The 21,944-nt window shown below is 35.2% G+C and overlaps 1 protein-coding gene across 1 annotated transcript in view; it reads right to left on the reverse strand.

The window, feature by feature from the left end:
* Positions 1 to 21,944, reverse strand: part of TMTC2 (transmembrane O-mannosyltransferase targeting cadherins 2) — a 228,545-nt gene that overhangs the window by 67,453 nt on the left and 139,148 nt on the right. Inside the window, exons 4-7 of the mRNA XM_056481917.1 lie at positions 11,723 to 11,837; positions 3,084 to 3,169; positions 2,060 to 2,244; positions 385 to 463 (exon numbers count right to left, since the gene is read on the reverse strand). Coding sequence (XP_056337892.1) covers positions 385 to 463; positions 2,060 to 2,244; positions 3,084 to 3,169; positions 11,723 to 11,837 — 465 coding nt within the window. The remainder of the gene's footprint in view (positions 1 to 384; positions 464 to 2,059; positions 2,245 to 3,083; positions 3,170 to 11,722; positions 11,838 to 21,944) is intronic.

Here is a 21,944-nt window from a genome sequence, read left to right on the forward strand (position 1 = left end):
ACTATCTCTGTGGGTCTGCCTTGTTGGTTTACAAGGTATTTCAACATCTAACACCCACACATATGTGGGCACATGGGGCCTCCAAAGTAGTGGATGAGAGATTCCAGAGACAAAGAAAAACATTAATGCATGCATGCTAAATGTAAAACTCCTGCATTGACACTCTTAAAGGCATCCAGTGTCTAATAGTCTCATCATTTATTGTACCTTATCCAGCATTGCAGTTGTTGGCATTTAAGCTCTGAACCTAGTTTGGCTTGTGCTGAAGGTAATTATTTTTGGGTTTTATTAGCTCATTAATTTGAGCACCAGTTGCCAGGATAAGGTCTTTTGTTTCACCCTGACTCCTCAAATATCATTCTGAAACACTAACAATGCACTTACCCATCATGTTATATAGGCTCTGTGGTGCAAACTGCCTTGGCATTTTCTGTATTGCTTCTTTGTAAACCGTAAGGGCCTCCTGAAAAGAGACACACAGGTGGGAAAACCCCAACTTAAAAAGCATCCTTTCACAAATAAAGTGAAACCAAACTATCTTCCTTCCCCAAATGAAAGATGTAGAGAAAACATATCAGCATCAAAAATGACACAGAAAGTACAAGATTTATCCTTTTAAAAAGTTTTCTTTTACCTGAATTTCCCAAAGTCAGTGAGGCTTATAGACAAGAGATCAAGTTAGTTCAAATACTGCAACTTCTTTTCCAGGCAAAAGTAACAAGGACAGTTTTTCATACCTCTTAATGACTGATAAGTTTATAAATATAAAATTCTATGGTCTGTCAAAGAATATGGAGTATTATTGAATGGCAGACAAAGGACATTCTGATTATTAACTACACTAAGTGACCTAAAAATAAAGAAACCATTGTCTACTGCCAAATAATAACAAAGCATAATCCTCACAACTGAAGTCTGCCCCACAGAAATTATGAGATGCACTATAAAGTCAGGAAAGCCAAAACTGGAATCCCTTTGCAAATACGCTGTGTCTTGAATTAGCTGAGCACACATTTATTCATTCACCACTTTGGATGTTTGCTGGTCAGTCTGTTAGCTCTGCATCAAACAGTCACAGCTGTATGAAGGCTGCAATGGCCACCAGGAAGAAATCTTAAATTTTATATTCTTAGAAGCTCTTGTCTCGTGTAGGCACTAAACTCCTGTGCAGACAACATGCTGCTGTTCTCTTCTCTGTATTTGTGCATTAGCTGTCTGTATTTTAACCAATTAGAAACTCCATCTGACAGAGCTGGATGCAGCAGACAGAAGACAGGGAGTCTGTCCCGCTTGTGCATGCCTGATCTTAAACAGCTGACATAACTGTCATGGTAAGGAACACCTTACATGGATCAAAACCACTCACAATTCCTGTTCTGAAATATGCCTGACAATGCAAAGAGAGAATGAATTTCTTTCAAATACTGCTAAAGGTCAAACCTCAAGTGAATGTCCAGTTTCAGCTAAGTTCATCTGTGAAAATGGAGAGGAGTCACAACTGTCACAGTTGCATGTGTAAATGAGATGGGATAGCTTGGGTGCAGTTTATTGTTACATTAAAAATACCCAACCCACTTATGTCAAGTATCTGAAAATAACACACAATGGAATGTTTTTAATTACCAAAGTTTTAAATTAATTCAACTGGGTCTTATTTTTGGAGACTTAAATGCAAGCATAATTGCACTTTTCCAGCTAAAGATGGACTTACTGTGTTTTGAATTATAATGCCTGTACACTACAGGTTGACTGGCCTTTAATCAGGTTCTATCCTTGCATAGCAGCTATGGGTACAAAGCCAAAACCAATGAACTAACACATATCAGATGTGACCACTGCTAATGTTGATTCTGACATGAGAACATCCTGCTGCTAATTAATAGCATTGCACCAGTGGCTATAGAGAGCAAATATTCTCTGTAGAGAATGCTAATCTTGATCTGGTGAAATCAAACCAATTCATGCGTGTGATGCATTTTGAAAGTCTGGGTGGAAGCAGCATGTATTATTTGTATATGAATGTTTTATAAATATATTATATACAAATCTGGAGTCTTACCTCATAGTGTCCTTGCTCATGAAAAAGTTTTCCTAAGTTATAAAGACAGCTGGTAACAGAGCTCTTATGAGCATGAGGATCTTTCAGATTTTCATCAGGGATCTCTGAACACTTCACAAAAGTCCTCCTGGCTTCCTCTGTCTTCCCTTGGTTCATTAGGATGATACCAGTATTTAAATAGGCAGCTGTGAAGAGGGAAAAAATGTTCTTTTAATGAAGTTCTATTATACTATATCTACTGCTTCAATTCTAAGTAGTACCTGGTAGAGATCCCGTGATAATCCAATTTGGTTTTTGAATAACATAGATCACTCATTGGTGTGAGTGAACATGTAACATATGTGAACATATAAAAGGTAGAAGTTCAGAGAAAAGAAAAGAAGAAGGTAACTATAAAGAATGAGTAAGGAGGGAAGGAATCACTGGTTAGGCACGGTGTTCTATTTCGTTCCTCTATTTAGGACTGTATAAAGCATATAGCACCACTGTTTGAAGTATTCCAAAAAATACACATACACATAAAAACATATATGTATACAGAGAAGATTAATACCGAAGGTACAAAAGTCTCAGCCATCTTAAATAGCACCACTAAATTTTGGAATCTATTACTGCCAAAACCCGAATGATTATTCTCCATTTTCCCCAGGCAAAAAAGAAAAAATGAAAGGACTTTAAAAATATTTGTATTATTCACTCACACAAATATCAGGGACTGGCTGTAAGAAACAGAAAACAGGAGCCTGAAAATTTGGGCAGTAGTATCTGTGGCTCAACACCCCAGATTAGAAGCATTTTAAATTCCAGTAGTGGTGCTAAGTTTTAATATATTATCTGCTTCTTACTTGTACCACATTAAATATAGTTGCTTGCTAATAAACCTTTGCTTTCAAGAATACAATTTTACCTTTTGCTTTCTGACTTAAAAGCTTCTGAAAAAAAAGAAGTGTTATAAAACAGTAGGAGAATTTTCTACTAAAACTATAGTCAATATTATACAAGCTTGTATAGTTAAAATACTTACAAGCTAGTGTGGGTCTGCTACCAATTGCCAGTTTATAGTAATGCAATGCCTCTGAAAATCTGCTGTTTTCCTGAAGTAGTAATCCCCTGCATAAGGGAAATAAAAAAAGAAAAATAAAAGAGAGTGTGAGGTGTTACTACTGTTACTACAAAGAATAACTTGAAAACAAATACTGAAAACAAAACTTGGGTAACAAAGAAAAATATGCTTACTGGTATTTCAGAGATAGAAGCACTCACTAACAGTTCAGTGTGAAAATTATTCCATGTATAAAGATGGATTTATAGACATCAGGTGTGCATCCATATGGCTTTAACAAAGCAGATGTTAAACAGGATAGTTTGGGCTTTTTTGGAAATCAGGAGATTCATTTACTGAGTTGAGAAAATGTTAACCTGCAAGACTTTTTTAAAGTAGATAGAATATTATGGAGGTATTGGTAAGTCATTCATTATTGGCCTGGTTTCTTCTCTTGACCTGAAATAAGCATTTTCAAATGCCTTATAAAGTTAAGCACCCAGCTCTTCATCTGTTATGTTAAGGAGCCTCCTTGTTGAATAATTTCACTAGATTATTCACTGTACAGGTAAGCAAGCAAATGCAACAGTTCTGTTTTATCCTGTATTCTTTACACTCTGAACAAATTTACTAACTGAAGAGGTATTAAAAACTATACTGAATATTTCCAGCATCATAATAGATGGGCTTTAATTTAGCTTTTAAGACAAACATCCTTGTAAATTATGATTTATACCAGCTACCCACAAATTTCTGAGAAGTGGTCTGGACATCATTGACATAAATGTATACTGTTTGCTTAAATGAAGGCCCAAAGCATTACAGTTTTACAAAGTTTCAGAAGACTGAAAAAGAGCATATACAAATACATTAAAACCAGAATGATTTAAAAATCCTTAAAAATTAGTCATTTTGGAGTGGAGACTCAGACCTCAGTATCCAGGGCTAAACATTCTTCGTCATATAACTCAAAATATCCAGGAAAACACTAGGAAACAAACAGGAAGAAACAGGAAAAAATATAGTTGTTTTTCTAAGATGGAAGCAGAACCATATTTATTTGTAGTTTCCCTAACCTACAGCAATTTTTTTTCTTCCTTTATGCTTTTATCTGCTGATAGCCTTTTGAACTGCGAAGAGTTTGGTATTCTTTTATCTCCAGTCTCAAATCAGAAAAGGTTTTACTTCCCTCTAACATCTCAGGAAGACTTTCTGAATTAAACCAGTAAACTTCAAGAGATGAAAAGAGAAGGGCAATTGGCTTAAGTAGCCACCCTCTATGTTGTTTGCTTCTTGTCAGTGGGTCAGGATTTAAAACAACTGAGGACTATATCCTCTTTTTCTTCTCTACTATCAGCATCACATGACATCACTTTGAAACTGTTTCCCAAATAACTTCAGATTATGTAGTAAATAATTTTGAATATTAACAGAACTCACATTTAGTAGGTACTTGCATTAAAGTAAGCAATGAGGGAATACATTCAGGATACTTTTTGGCATGGCACCAAGGTTTGTAACTTACGTCAAGTATCTTGCAAATGGCAAGAGGTATGATCATCAGAACAGAAATAACATTTTCTAAATGTTCTAGAAGCTGAATTTTGTTTACTCTAAAAATTTTTATACACTGCCCTTACTTCAAGAAAGATTAATTATGGTACTTTGATCCTGTTTGCTATTGATAGCAAGAGAATTAACAGAAAAAAATTAGGTGCATGGTCTGACATTTAAGGTGCTTCTTAATTTTTCAAAAAGCAAAAACATTCTCAAACACAGTTTTAAAAAAAATTATCTAAGAATATCCATTCTTATTTTAGTTCTGGAATAAATAATGTAACATATTGAGAGAAGTAATACAGTAATTGGTCAACTTCACCAAAAGAAGTTACTTTGGTAAATGTACAACATTTGTGGGTTTGTGATTAAAGGAACTTTTATTTGCAATTATTACAAATGAATCTTTTGCATTCACTACATGCTCTAATACTGACACTTTTGATTTATTACTTGAGACTTGAGGTGTTGTTTTTTTTTTTTTAAACTTCTCTTCCAAAAGACATTTTCCTTTTAAAAGCTGTTCCATTAACTGTCAGTCTGTCAATGTGTGTGTGTGTCTTGCTCCTCCTCTCTTTCTCATGTATATAACCCAAGCAGCTCAGATGAAGGACTGACTGCTGAATTCTACCTAGTAATTAGTGTTTTGTATTTTTTATGAGTTTGAGAGAAGAAAGAGAGGAAGAATATAATCTTACAAAGGCATGAAACTGCCTCTTCTGCTTGTGAAAATTGTCCTGATTGATCACTAGCTTTCACTGCACCTTCTGGCAGTACAAACATTACTAGATTTATGAGTGTCCAGTTCTAGTCTGAGATTAAACAAAGGAAAAAATTCAGGAAAAAGCTGACTTCTCTAGATGCAGTGGAAGAACATCCCTCAGCTGGAGTTCACACCTTGCAGGCACTGCAGATTCCAGTACCTCATCCCTTCCAGTGGCCAGGGCACTTGGCTGGATAAGGAAATGTCCACTATAGCCAGAAGCAGATCTGTTCTTGACATGCCTTTCACTTTGCTTACACTGCAAAATCATAACTGCTTTTTGGAGATTTTTGGCAAGGGGAGAAGGAGCAGAAAGACCACAAAGGCATCAATGCAGTGAGAACCACTGGACATAAGCCAGAGGTGGAGCAGAGCAACTGACACATGTTGAGTATGTACCTAACTTCTGTGGTTACAAAGATTAAAGCCTTCCTTTTCCTTACTCAAGGATGAACAAAGGAAAGAACATCATTGAAGTAAGGATGCTTGATACAAAAGAATAAGTTCAAGTGATAAACTTGGATGAACACCTTAAAGTCATTCTGGCACTTTTAACTTTCTATAGTTACTAAAAATGCCAAACAAACTAAATAAAAAACTAACTGCCAAAATTCCCCCCTAATTTAGGATTAATTAGGAGAAAAGTTCTAACTATCATAAGTAGCAAGATTCTGGAACCTTACGACAGGTTTTTGGGTTTTGTTTTTTTTTTGCCTGCATTACTTCCATCTACTTTTACATGGTGTGTTAATCATTTAAGAAATGGATGATATGTGCTGGCTGCTTGCAGGAGAAGCAAACTTCCCCAAGTGACTTAGGAAGTGGCTCAGAATCCTGTTTTTTTTTTAAATAGGAAGAAAAATAAAAAGAAAAAAAAAAAAGAAAAGCAAGTTCTGAATATCTGGAAATGGTGTACATCATTTCTGTAGATAGAATTGCTCATTTAGTTCATGCAGGAAAACATCTCCCCTCAAATGAGTTGTTTGCAACCTTCCTGAATTCTTTAAGCTGCCAACTTTTACCTATCTTGCTTCACCAACAATGAAAAATCTTCCTGTCTTCCTCCTCTGCTTTGGTTTGACTGAAAGTCACTAAATACTAATGGCACAAAAATACTTTCTGAGACCAGAAGGCAATCACAGAATACAAATAAGCAGTAGATCGTCTATGGTCTTTCTCAAGCTTCATAATAATTTCTTCCTGTTAGTAGCCCTATTCTAGTCAGCTGGTCTGCTTACAAAGCAAACTCCTCAGTGACTAAAACTGGCATAAATTGGCCAAGCACAATACACAGGAACAGCAACTGTCAAAGCAAACGTATGTTAGTGAAATATTTATAAGATTTTCAACCCAGGTACAACACTGAAACAGTTTAATCAATTCTGTTTACTGGTTTATAACAACTAATACAGGGTCTGTTAGCTATTACTTTGCCATGACTGGGGCTCTTCCGTGCCTCAAGCCACATTCATCCCACTGATTTCAGGTGGGATTATCTACAAAGGACTGTATCTACTTAAATGCTGCACTGGCAAACAAAGAAAGGAATGGAAGAAAATCCTCTTTTACTCCCAACGCAGATGTGGCTCCAGTCACACAGCAAGAGTGGATCTGCTTTGCCTAAGGCAACTCTTTCACTGTCATTTGCAAGACTAGTGGGTAGAAAAGTAAGGATGCTACCACAAAACATACTATTTTATCAATAAGAATCCAAAAATACTGAGAATAACCATTTCCTTTGCAGAGCTCACTAAGCAATCTATCACTCCAGAAGTTAAAAAAAAACAAAAAACAAAACTAAACCATCAAACCCAAAACATCCTCTAGTCTTTCAGACAGCATAGCAAAGCTGTTATGTTCTCCCAGATTTGGGGAAGAGTTTCTCAAATGCATGCAAATTGGTCAGCAAATACAGTTCCTTTTTTTTTTTCCTGTTACTGGTACAGTTTGGTTGGGAATACTACCTTTTCAGAACCACATCAACTTGCACAACCCCATTTCCTTGACAGAGGGAGGGCTGCTATGAGGATGAGGAACAGCACTGCTCCTGTTTTTCTCAGTGCTCTGGACAATGGGCAGTGCTGTGCTGTGTCTGCAGTCCTCAAACCAGATGTCTAATCCCTCTCATGTGACCCAGAAGTCAATATAGATAAAGAGCTGGAAAGAACTTCCTACAAGAGGGGTCTTTCTTGAAATTGAATGGCAGATGCAAACCATTATTCTCCTAATTTTATAAAATGGTGGAAGTTTATGCAAGGACTGTAAATGCCCACGATTTCAAATATTAAGACATGTAATTGAATAGCTAGGTCACTGAATGCCTTTCAGCTCTCAATGTGACTTTGAAAACTATCTCTACTTCATATAAGATCTACAAAGTGCCCCAGAGAAGAGTTTTGCACTGCAGGAAACCACCAGTCACCTAAGAGATCTTTGGGTGCTACCCAAGAGCCAGTCTCAAAACATATGAGGATTTCATCAAGACATGTTTGGTCACACAAATTTTAGCTGCTGTCTTTGACAGAGGAAGAACTAGTGGCAAAACAGAGATTAATTCCAAACAGATTTGCAACAAGTTTGCGTTCACAGCTGAGAAAAACAAAAGTTTTTAGTACTTAGACATCAGATGACACATCCTCTTTGCTTTTTAACTCAACATCCTGAATGATAAAAACTTCTGGGCTATCAAGGAAGAGGAACCATAACCTTGATCTGTTTCCTACTAGGTGGGTGCTGCAGGAACTCTGTCTGGGGAAAGTTCAACCACAGTTCAGCACAGGTTTGTAGGTCATACTGCTTTTAGAGTTTTTTTTCTCTGATAAGGAGATTCTTATGCCAGCACCCTTACAAGGCAGGGAACACATTTTCCAACATATAAAGCCTAATAAAACAGGTAAGGAAGAATTTTGCTTATAATGACTTTTACCTAAGGATACAGAGTTAATTAAACTCTGCTTCTAAAACACTGCAATCCTACACTTTCTAGGATAGGAAGTCTTCAACAGTGGCTGAAATTTCTAACAGAAACATTTTAAAAATTCCACAGTTAATGATATAATACCCTAAGTTTTCCAATGTAAATTTCATGGAAATTCATAATCCAACCTTATTCAAAGAAATTAAATTATTTGAATAATGAACTTGTACTTACAGTGGTATATCAGTAAAGGGAAAATGAGATATACTTTAGGAGAGAAGCAAGGGGATGGCTGATTGCTAGAAATTCATCTTTTATAGGGCACTGTATACTCCAAAATTACATAATTTCAAACAATTAGTATAATTTTAAAGGAATATTCAATACCTATGTCAGACTGAGAACATCCTTATAATCACATGAGAAACTCAAGATAACATAGATTACTATGTGGATGACAAACAAATGACAAAAAGGCCTAAACACAAGTGAAATACTATAAGCAAAACTGTCTTTTAACTGATAAACAATTTTACTTTAGACACTATAAGCAATTTGAAACAATACAAAAAACCCCACAAGCTTTAGGTAACAATCATAAGGTAACAAATACTGAAAAGCCAAAGCAAACTAAAATAGTTTGTTTTTAATCTACTGAGTCTGGCCTTGTTTGAAAGAATAAACTGTAATTTCTCTACAGCTCTGTCCTTGGTACTTCACAGTATTAAAATGTTTTGTCAGTCAAAAAAAAGCAGAGAAAGATAGGTCATTTTATGCTGATTTACTACTCTATGAAATCGAATTGAAATCAGCAGAGCTACATAGCTTTGAGAACACAAATATAACATGTTCATAACCAGGCCAACCTTCAAATGTAGATTATGTAATTATGCATTAAAGCATTTTAACATTTTTTAAATGGCAAAAGCAGCTGTAACTCAGATCCATAAGGCAGAAGTCAAAAACCAAAAATACAGCACTGAATTCAGCCATTCATTTAGTCTGTTAAATTCTTTGGATGCTAATGTATTAGTAGTCAACTTCTAAGCTAACCTCACATTTCAATTCATAGAAGAAGAAGGAAAGAGATCAAGCACTTCTGCTTATGTAGTTTCTCTCTTTGTTATCCTTTAAAATCGTGAGTTAAACCTTAATAGTTTGTTCTTTAGCAGAGAGCACTTGGATTTGTTATTGCTATGAGTGAACACTGAGCTGCACATGCCAATTAATTTGCATCAAATACTAAGGCATAAGTGCTTAGAAACAATAACAAACACGTGAAATGCATATAGTGCTTCCAAATAACTAAAAAGATACTTTTTTTCAGGAGTTCTATGGAGTGATTGTTTTAGTTTCAAAGTGACATAGTGAACCAGAAACAGCAAAACTGGCTGGCCTCTTGTAAGTGTGTATAAGACACATTCTCCATACAGAAGATTTTTGTAAAAGGCTCCCACAGAACTACATGCCAAGGATGGGTTTAACTTGCAAAGAAGCTCTTGAGGGTTAGTGCTGAAAGAATTGTTTCATTTGTGTAATATCAAAGGACACTTCATTTACCATCTATTTTTGATACTGATAAAGCCTACGAAAAGAAAATATGATGCAAGTTTTTCAACTACTGCTGAATAACTGGGGGTTTTGTAAAACTTGTTTAAGAAATAGGGGATTCTATTGTATTTGATATAGTAGCAGAAAGGCTAAGAATTGAACTTTACTTCTTATGCCATATATATTTCAACCAGAATTTTAGTTAAAATCCTTCCACAAAAATTCAGTAGAATTTCAAAAAATTTTTGTTCAACAGAGATGAAGGTTTATAGACATATATTTTGTGAATCAATGGAAAACTGGAAGACTAGCAAGCTTATTCTGACAGCAGCCAAAAGACTGAAAGTTCTGATCTCTTTTGTGTCCCTGTCTTTATTGTCCAACCCCCTTTCCCTCTTCTTACCCTGGCATTAACTTCAGCTTCTCTCTACAACACTGTAAGAGACAAAAGTACTGTACAGGCATACAAAAAATTTAATAGTTATAATTTTCACCTTCAAAACAAATAGCATGTAGGAAATATGCATATATTAATCTTGTCACTTCATTTCCTACAATCTTCTGCTCAGTTCAGAAGTTATTTTTTAAATGTGAGCAGAAGATTCCTCTTAAAAATATGTTTTTCATACTCCTCACTACCTAACAGAGAGGGAAATTATGTGCATACATGTATTTGTGTAACTAAATAATCAGTAAAAGTTCAATAATTCAATTCATTTGCTTAACTGAAAGGCAAATTAATGAAATGGTCAACTTCCTTTTTAAACAAGGAAAAAATCAGTAAAAAACCCTATTATAGTAAACTTCACTTTCACATGTTATAAACAGTCATGTTAAACTGTACTTACAGGTGGAACGTTATTTTTTGTTTGACTGATTGACTGAAGAGGCTTACTATTTGAATGCAGTTTTTGCATATTCTGTTTATCTTACAGTCACCTTTTCCTGCTGCATGCAGGGTATTATTTTCAAACAGCTGCCTATGGAATAGCAGTCACCTGGATTCTGTCCCCCACACATATCATGAAACAAGAGCATGGGGCTGGTGGAGGTGACCAGCTTGTCAGGCAGCAGAGCTGCTCCGAGGGCTTGTGCTGCCTGGGTAACAGCAGGAGGGGCAGGAAGGGCAAGGGCCAGCAGGACAAGCAGTGCTGAGAGGGGCACAGGTGTGACACCCAGCTGGGACAGCCAGCCCCTCCCTGATGGGACACACAGCACCATCCCACCTCAGGACAAAGCTTGGCACGATGCTCGCTTCTGTCTTCGTGACTCGGTACATTATTGAGATGGGAAACCTTTTCCCCTGATGAATAATTATTTTGATGCTCATGTTACAGGGTTCAAGTAATTAAACTTTATTTAACCTATGCTGCTCTGAAGTCAGTCACAGGAGAAAAGTAATTTGCTGTTTTAATGTTTCAGACTACTGGAGCTAAGGGAAGGGTATTGGTCTATGCTTGGGAGGGCTTACAACCACTCTGCCCACCAAGTGTTACTCAAGACTTAAAAAAGATGTCTAAATAACACCTTGCAATTTAATTGAGTCTCAAACAGATGGAGGGCTACAGCTCACTAACTCATCTATTGGTACTTTGTTTAGTGTAGGGTTTTTTTCTTCTTTTGAAGCAGATTTGTAAGTTTACCTTGTCCATACCCATTAAGTGCATACCAAGAAAAAAATCCTGTCTGGCCATAGTTTAAAGAGCACAATTAATGAAATAACTACTACAGAGCAACAAATAACATTGTCTCCATTTCCAGCAAGTAAATCAGTATTTCTGTTCACAACAGGTTTCAAAGACAATTCACCCCAGGAAAGCCACAAATACTTACAAATTATAAAGCATATCAGCCATGTTGCTGCGGTAGTACAAGGCATTTCTATAGGCGCTTTCAGCTTCAGAGATCTTGCTCTGGCTCTTGAGAACATTTCCAAGGTTACCCCATGCTGTCAAGAGGAGAAAACAGTATTCAGAAAGAGCTACAATCCAATTACACATGACAGAGTATGCAAGTATCAGGAAGTTTCTCAGGGAGACAAACTCCACAAAGAAACTATTTTTATGGAACAGGAGGGGAGGTTGGTTTTTTATTTTTTTCCCCCAGCTCTCTGGTTCTCTGCATCTTACTGTGAGACTCAGATTTCACAGAGGTGATTTATATGCACTCTGCATGCATATAGCTTTCGGGTGGGAAAAGGAAGTTTTTTATAAAAAGTCTCTAGAAATTACTGTAACAAAGAGAAAGGACTATTTTAGTTCATAGCACCTATAAATAAAAATCTCCAGAGTCAAATGAGGAACTGAGGCATCTTTCTAGCTGGTTTTTTTTAAGCCTATTGATTCTAAACAGCAAGAAAATTTTCCAGAGTAGACACAGTCCTCACTAAAGTATTAAAATTTGACATATGACACAGGAATTGAAAGAAAAGTTAGGTAACTAACTAGGATTAAAAATATGCCATATGGATATAAACATACTACACAGATCACTAAAATGCATTTTTTTTCTACTAGAAAAACATCTGGTCCCTTTCCATACAATTTATTATGTTACAAAATGTGCTTTTATAGCTCATCTATAAAGGACTTTAGGTAAAAAAGTACTTAAAGTTCCACATGTGTTCTCTTTACAGTTTTGCTGAGTGGCACAAAAGCTACTTAAAAAAGCAATTCAAACTAACATTTTATAAAAACACAACCTCTGTTACTCAGAATTTAGAAAGCTAATTACAATTACAGTGCGTGTGAAAACAAAAAAAAAAAAACACACTATGCATATAAATACAAAATTGGTTAATAAAAAAAGTTCTACTTTCATATTTTTTTAAATGAAATAAATCAATGAAAAGATGATGTGTGTCCTTTCCACCAAACACAATATATGTCAGAATATTCTTCCCTGCAGATGCACTGAAACATTAGCTTAAGTAGAAACAAACTCTGATTCCTCACTTGAGCCCTTTTGTTTTTTCCAAGAGTTTGCATCAGTTCTGACTAATGCAAAATGTCAATGTAGTTTTAATCCAATACTGATATATAGGTTGATAATTGAGGATAGGCATTTTTTTCCTCAGAAATTGCATCACCTTCAAGCTGCTGTGGTTTGTTGCAGAATCACCCTACCACAAGGATGGAAACAGCAGCAAACACAGAATTTCCTCTGAGCAGAATAAAACTAGTCCTTGCTGGGAAAAAAAAAAAATTCATAAATCCATTTAGAATTCATTAAAACCATGTAATTCAACTGAGCACAACATACTCTGTAAATCCAAGAAAGAAAATATATGCAATATTTCCATAAAAAAAGAAACTATCGCTTCTGTGAGTCAATTCATTTTATCCTAGTATTTAGTGAAAAATAATTTATCAATATTTTTTGATCAATAAATCAACAAAAGTCACAAAACATTCCATCATTTTCAAATACAGCTGCCAAAACTATTCTCAGGTTCACTCAATTTTTACACTTGACTAGCATATATGCAAATTTCCCCATTATTACTACTCTTCCTTTTTATTCTTCCTTTTTTTTCCAGAGAAAACACTTTGGAAGTACCAATGAAGCTGACGAGCCAGTCTGTAGGCATTAACCCTTGGAAGAAAAACACAAACTTACATATAATTTTTAAAAATGATTTGTGAAAATATAGCCTTATTTTGCTTCTTCAGTAAATGAGCAAGCAGTTTACCATAACTGCATGTTCCATATAAACTATAGGGACTTTTGTTTTCACTATAATCTCCCATAACAGAGCATTGCATCAATGACCATTTGAACTACTGATAACAATTTCCTGCCACAGTTATTTACTCCCAACCATTCTGAAGCTCAGTAAATAAAAGGATGCATAGGAGGATGATTCAGTTCATCATGTCATCTGTTAGACTGGAAAGACACTGTTAACACTGTTCAGTGTAATAGTTTCTCCTCTACACTTCATTCCATGCCTTAGGCTCTAATAGTTATCTGAATCAACATAATTTTTAAGACAATAATTTAATTTACATTTTGCAAAATAATCTGCATGAAGCTTTTAATATCAATAATTAATCTACTTTATTTCATTTTAAATTTATTCCATTTAGACTGCCTAAACCTGTAAACCTGTGAATTATTAACCTTATGTGATTCCCTAGAAGAGACAATAGCAGAAAATAGCAAACATAAAACATGATAATTTGACAATTTAACATTAATGGAAGCATGAATACCAAGATCTTTTCACTGACCCAAATTATATAAATTTGATATGAATATTCACATCTATTTAAATACAGAACTAGTTAGAAGAATGATCTAGCTCTGGCTGGTGATGAAGCTACATGGAGCATGTGTAGAGATGATACTCATACATCCTGGAAGTTATGAACAGCTAATTTCTGCAGTAACCATGTCCTCTTGGCTTTTGATATATGAGGAAAAGAGGATGGTGTACATACATGGAGAAAAGGCTACAGGAACTACTCAAGGAACTTCACTCCTGCTTTGTCTTAAGTAATGCAACTAACCTTTAGGGGAGAAAACCCTTCAAATTATGAACTTCCATATCTTAAACAACATTTTTTCTTCAAAACTGTAATAGATTAGTTCAACTATGGGCACATTCAGAACCAGAAGCAAGGTTATACTTAGTGAACCCACATCCATGTTAAAAGTCCAACCTATGATTCCAACTAAATACTGGCATTTAACTATTTTCCATCTGTACAAAGTAAAAAAAAAAAAAATCTTAAAAGAAAAATAAACTAGGTTAGTAATTCTGCAATTTAGAATGGATGTTTATTCCAATTATTCTTTATAAATATTTTTCATATAATATATATTAGCTAAGTTGCAAAAGGGAATCTTTAACATTCAGAAGATACTAAAGTATATATATGCCACATTTTAATCTTTAATTAAAAATTTAATTAGATTTAACTAGACTGAAAAATACCAGGCTGGTATTTTAAACCTTCTCTAAGCACTTTCATTCTGGAAGAGTGCAATACAAACAAGAGCAAAAGTAGAACAACACACTCTAATCTAATCTGCCTGGATTTAAGAAGCACATTTTCTAAAGAAAACTAGTAAACTTTCAGCTTGCAACTGAACTATGAAAACAAGAGAGAAATGGAAATTAATGTCTACAAACATCTTCATTTAAATAAACATTTCCTTTCTACTGAACCAAAGATCATGCTATGCTATTCAGTGAAATGAAGATAATAAAGCAGCACAGTGTCATAGAAGGGCAGATGGGTTAAAAGCATGTATGCTGATTTCTTGATTCAAAGGTTTGCTTTAAATTTTAAAAAAATTAATATTGCAAATCATTAACAAAGATAAGCCAAAGTATTAAATTCTGATTCCTAGCTGGCATCCCTATATAATCCACAAAAAATTAGGAAATAAGGAAATCTATTTGGAAACTACCGTTCTATTAATATGTCTGTTGTCCAAACACTTCTGCTGAAACACAAAGAGGAAAAAAATCCAACTAGAATTGCCTATTAAATCTCTCAAATACATCCTGGTAAGCATTTCAAAATAACATAGCAAAGAAAAGGAAAATGCTGCCTTTCCTTGATTGTTACGAAAACATACTTGAAAACTAATGAAAGAAAATGCAAGACTTAAAAAAGACATTCCCTATTCACATGAAATCACTGAAGTTTGGTAATACTGTTCTCACCTTATGCTATCAGACTCACACAAGTTAATCCACAAATTGATGAATACATTAAGGAGCGTGAACTAAATTATTATTTAAGTAAAACAAACTACTTGAGCAAAGACTGAAGTATTTAGGGAACAGCTCAGTAATTTGTAATCAACTTGTCAGCAGTTCTAAACTAGAACTTTAGTTCACAGAAAAATGCACATCAAGCCAAGAAAACCTCTATGGAGCTTTACAGATATTTGTGTATTATTTATTATCCTTTAGCTTGTGAAATTAGAAACAGCAGTTCCAGTTTCCATTCTCTCTCTTTAAAATCCTTCCACATTTCTTTGACTTGTCTATGAAAAATAAGTGAATGCATGACAATTAGAATCTCTATTTTTTTTTCTTCAATAGTGTTTAAGGATGAAGCAATGCTGGTCCAGAAAGAAAAGCCTTCACTTTTTTCTTCAAGGGGGAAAGTTTCCCCAAAAAACCTCTGAAATCTCAACTGCACATTCATAAAAACATAATGAAAATAGTTCAACATCTAAAGCAGTTTTTCTGCAATGCAGAGCCACTACCACTCACAAAGACAGCCAGAAGAACAATTACATCATGTTTATTAAGTGGTTTGACAATGGAAAAATTCATCTAAATGCTACAGGTTGCTACTTTCAAAGTGGGACAGGTTTTGCACAATTTCTGTACTATGGCTTGTATAAGGTATTTATATTTTCCTGTTATTTCAAAGGAATAATGATTTTTTTTCAAAATATGCAATAAATTCATGCATACAATTTTCAGTGATTTTCCTCTAAAAACTTGCTAATAGAACATTTTGATCAAGTTACCTCCTTTTGCTAACTCAAGTACAAAATTGCCCAATTTCTTGTTTCCTAAAGGAATAATGGTTTTCACATAACCACAATTTATGTGTTTAATCTATTTTGCACATTGATTTTTTTTTTTATTAGTGGATATGTGGTAATGCTGAGACACTGTGTTAGAAAGCTATCACCTCTCAACTTTTACATTCTTCTTCTATTTATTAAGGTTGTTATCATTTGTTCAACAGTTCATTTGTGGATCAATTGCAGGGTTTTTGTAATGACAGCAGGTGAAAGAAAAACAGAATTGAAAACTGTGCACTGCTTTGAAAGGTATCCAGTAATGTGTCAGCAGGGGTACTAACCAACTCACATTTGGCAGGCAGTGCTTTGGTTTTGTTTCTCAGTTCTGGAACCCTGATGCAAATGAATGTGAACACATGACCTGTTCTACAGCTGATACACCCCCTTCCCCCTCTGTGTTACAGAAAATTAACTCTTCCTCCTCAAAGGACAGCAGAGTGACTCTGGCAGCTCCATGAACCTGAGAGATGAGACTGACCAGCTGCTGGTTTGCTTTGGCTTCACCATTACCTACCAGCCTACAGCCCAATCAAGTTCTGCCACAGCCTCCATCACACTAAAATTATTTTTGTGAAGAGTACGGTATCAATCAGACAATAAACTGATCCAAATTAGGGAAAACAATGAGAAAAGGACAACCACAGTACCTTTGACATCTAATCTACTCCCTGTTCTGTTCACAGCAGAGCCCAGTCACAACTTTGCACAGCTTGGTTAGCTAAATTTGCATTGCAAGTGTGTGAACACCCTAAGACATCATTGCCACTCCATGAAACTTCACAATGGTCAGGAATAGAGGTGTGAACAGTGCTAATCTGAAACTGTCATTATATAAGAAACTGTATTTTATAGAAGCAATGGATATAAATTATGCAAAGAAAAAAAAAAAAAAAAAAAAAAGAAAAAAAAGAAAGGAGGACAAAGGAGCAGAAAAATACAAGTAGAACAAGAGGACATGTCTGGGCATCCCAGTCATCTCAGGATGAACCCTGAGGAACTCTTCAAAGCCTCACAGTGACTCAGGCAGAGGCGACCATGTACTAAATTTGTGCAATTATGTAACCTTCTTAACAGTAGGCTTTGAAAAAAATTATCTAAGATACATTCAAAATTATCACTTATGTTCCAAGTGATAAACTGCAAGCCAGGCTCTTGCAGCAATGGCAGGGTGCTGAAATGTCAGCCCTGGTCCTCCAGGCTAAGAGCAGATGGATCATTTTTGGCTTCTTTCCAGAAAAGGGGAACAGTGAGAACAGCATCCTGCAAACATCCCAGAGGAGCCACAGCAAGAAGAAAATCAGTATTTGCATTTCTCAATCCAAGAGAATCTTCAGATGTACTCAAATGACAATGCCAGATCTGGAAAACACAAATTGGTTCATATCCAGGTAGCAGGCTTCTCGTAACACTTCAAGTTGTCTGGTTTGGTTTGTCTTGCTTTAAAACACTTAGAAAGGCAAGATAAGAGCTTGTGAAGCTTTGCCAGCTGAAACATATCTCCACTAGTGTGGAAATACAGGTGAGAGGAAGGAAGGTAGGTAGGTAGGTCATAAAATTACCTCCTTCATTTATCAGTGAAACTAATTAAAGACACTCTAACTATTAACTAGCATCTTTAATGGTCCATATTCAAAATGCCTTATGTATTTTAAGACCTCAAAGGAAAGTTGAGTGTGCTAGAGCATCTAAGGCAAGAGAAGGAAATGGCATTAAGAATTCATTCTATTTCGTGATTTTTTATGCAATTTATAATAAAACTATACACAAACCTCTTGTGCATACTGCAATTGCATCAGCCATCATTTACTTTTTGGATGCATGAAGATTGGCAACAATGACAGCTCAGGCTTAAGTAAAACCCCCTGTTATGAAGGAGTATTTGAAATCTTAAAACACTTGTATTTATCCATCTACTTTGGAATTTTATCCTACCACAAGTGGTATAAAAAAGCATATATGTACTATCCTTATTAAAGGTTAGTTTCTCTACCAGATTTATGTAAGTGGACCTGAATATGTACCGATACAAAATCCATTACAGGTAGGAAAATGATTATGTGTAATTCATGGCAAAAATTTTAAGTAAAGAGGAATTTTTCCAAGTTGTCATATTTTGAAAAAAAGGAAAAATGGCAAAACAATTGGATGATTAGCTAATGCACTTAAACAAACATGCTCGGCTTGAGAACCAATTCAGAAGATCTCTTTTTCCTCTAATTAAAAGTAACACACACTGAAAAAAACCTCAGAACACACAAACATGGACCAAAAGTCTCTCTTTTAATCAAATTGGAAAAAAAAAAATCTATAATTTTCTGGCAAAGACAATAACTTAAGTCATTTTGCTTGATATGCTACAAAAATTCATCTTGCCAAAGCTGATTCCTCCTTGACTGGGCCTGTTTGGTTTTTTTTTCCCTGCACTGTAGTTTTCAGTGCAGATGAGCTTGCTGAATGATTTTGCAGAGCACCTCAGGGAAGACAGGGGAAGAAGTGACAGTCTGACTGGCCTATGTCTCAATGTCTCCTGTTTATTTCTTTAAAGAAAGGCTAACTATTAGTTAATCATAGTTTCTTTCCTATCCCCCTGCACTTTAAGATTCACAGATTAGAGATGCTGTTGTACTACATTCCAAAAAGAAAAAAATAAAAGAAATCCTTGTTTCCAGCCCTCTACACATATATAAAGGAAGAACATCAGGCTTTCTCATATCCTGCTGAAGAAGAATCACATCCCAGACTTTGGTGTTTCAGAGGAAATTGCAGCACTTCTAAAGAACTGGGAGAGAGAACATTCTTACTGCAGAATAAATTCAGAGTTTGAATGGAACTGTAAACCACTTTCCTTCAGCTCTTCACCATATTTGGCATAACCAGATTGTTTTGCTGAGAGTGGGCTGCCTGTGGCATGCTCAAATACCCTAAATAATTATGGCTGCTTCCCAAACAACTTACAAATGGCCATTCCTTCTACACTGTTTAATCATCCAGAGCAGCACTACCATCCATTTAGAGAGCCCCACACTGCTTTCAGGGAGTAGGCTTTTTATTTGACTTTCAAATAATTATCTGTGGTTCATTTGAGCTAACTCTTTCCAAGCTGTGTCCTAGTTCTGGCCAGGACAGAGTTAATTTTTTTGCAGGAGCCAGGCAGGGTGGTGCCTGTAGTCCCAGCTACCCTGGCAGGCCTGGCCAGACCCTAAGGTTATTTTCCCATAACTTGCAAGATCTCTCTTGTTTCCATTGTCAGGGAAGAAAGAGAGCATTTGGGAGAGTCTGGGTGGGGAGCAGTATTCCTAAACCACAACAAGCTTTTAAGAGTGGCAGATATAAAAAGTACTTCCAATTTATTTTAAGAATCCTGTAGAACATTTATCCTTCATATTCTGATGTTTTTGTTATGAACAGAGACACAAAATTTATCATGGTATATCTGCCTAATTCATATATAACAGACTTATATAGCCATAACATTATATATTATAAATTGTACTTTTAATGTGCAGTTCTAATCTATGATTTTGTTACCTAAATATACTTGCATCTGCCATACAGTAGCTGTTATAAAGGTTCTTACTGGTGGCTGGAAACATTTTATACCATTGAAAGATGATAGCTTAAAGAAATGTCTTCTTCAAAAAGTAGCTAAAGCTGAAAATTACTATAGAAGTCAAGAAAAATATCCATGCAACATTTAGTCAAAAAAGATTAAGTATCAGAAAGTTCTGGCAAAGATATTGGGAAAATGGATGATTACTTGTTATTATGTTTCTCTGACAATTTCTAAAAATATTAACTGAAAAGCACAAGAATCACCATAATGACTACATATTCCAATATATATTTATCAAGTGGCTTAGGAGGGATATTATACAGCCATAAATACAAGGAGGTTTTAAAACAAACATGAATCATCAAAAAAAAAAATTCTAATATGGTAATAGGTAATATGAGTTCCATTCTAGAGAGAAAAAATGGTATTAAAGTGGTTTGCTCAAAGACTAAAAAAAGAGTTCATTAGCAAAATTAAAACTAACTCATGAATACCTAACTCCAGATGGTATGCTCATATCACTGGTATTTCTTAACAGTGATAATATGCAAAAGTTTTAAGTGTATTTATCAGCAGTTTTACAGGTTTAAAACCTGATGCTTTATATGACAACCTGTGCACTGAAACCACTTTTTCCCCAAACCTACATTTTCTAGTCCGTCCAATGATATATTAATCACACCATTAATGTTACTATGATTGACATTAAATGAGCCAAAGGAAAAAGAAATAACTACTGTACAGAGTAATATTTTGGACTGTTGGGCCAAACATGAGTTTTGGTGTTTGACTGACAAGCTACATATAAAAAACCTGAATATACACACCAAAACCCTGAAATGCAATCCCAAATGCTCAAACTAATTTTAAATGTCCTATATGATATTTACTAAGATACACATGGCTCTATTTAGGAGGTATAAGAAAATGTATAGTGAACAACAAGCTGTGTGTCAGAGCAATAGCTATTCAAAGCTCTAAAGGTATTAGAGGAGATCTTGTCAGCATAACTTACTAACTTACTTGTCAGCTCTTACTAATAAGCATATTTGAAGAATTCTGTACCTTAAGATATTTAATCTCCTTTGGTTTCCAGTCATCAGCAGTGATACAAAAATAATAATAGAAAAAATGTTTTATTGCATCTTTTTTGTTTGGGGTAAATATGGCTTCTCTACCTAATTTAGTACAAAGTATAGTAACAGTTTTTCCCCATTGAACGGTTAGCTGAATTTTTAGTTAAGAATCCACTTCTTGCAGTACATCAACTATTTCCTGGAAGGATCCTCAAAGCCTACTTACAAATGCAATGGTACCAGGAGACTAAAATTTCATCAGTAAATATGATCAAGAAACTAATACCTCTGTGGCAGTCTAGCAGTTTAAGCCCCTCTATTTTCTACTTCTTTAATCAATTTATGTACCAGGTATGGGAAATATATCATAATGATCTTTGATGTTCAGGTGTGGACTGCAAGGTATAAAATGACCCAGAGGAAGATTATACTTTTTGAAGCTTATTTTCGGTACCACAGGGAAAACCAGAGTTAATGAGGAATAATAAGCACAATTATTTTGTGTGTCATTACTATTTTATATTAAACACAAGGTAATCATCACCACAGAATGACCCTCAGTCTAACTGAAAAAGACGTGACAGCTACCACCCACTTTTAACTTTTTGTTTATTTTTACATTTTGGGAGGCTTCCTTTGCTGTAAAAGAACATTCAGATAATGAGAATGGTTTTATATCAGCTGGGCTGCTCATTAAGTTGAAGGCAGAACAGAGAAACACTTATGTCTTTCCCTCCCTACGGTCAAAACACGCATACACCCACTTCAGAATGCATAAACTAAATTAGTCAGTCTTGCATATTTCTCCCTCAAGTGCTGAAAAGCTGTAACAAGGTACTGCTTGGACCACTTTAAAGGTATTTTAAAT

The sequence above is a fragment of the Oenanthe melanoleuca genome, chromosome 1A (genome assembly GCF_029582105.1).
Source record: "Oenanthe melanoleuca isolate GR-GAL-2019-014 chromosome 1A, OMel1.0, whole genome shotgun sequence".
Lineage (NCBI taxonomy): Eukaryota > Metazoa > Chordata > Aves > Passeriformes > Muscicapidae > Oenanthe > Oenanthe melanoleuca.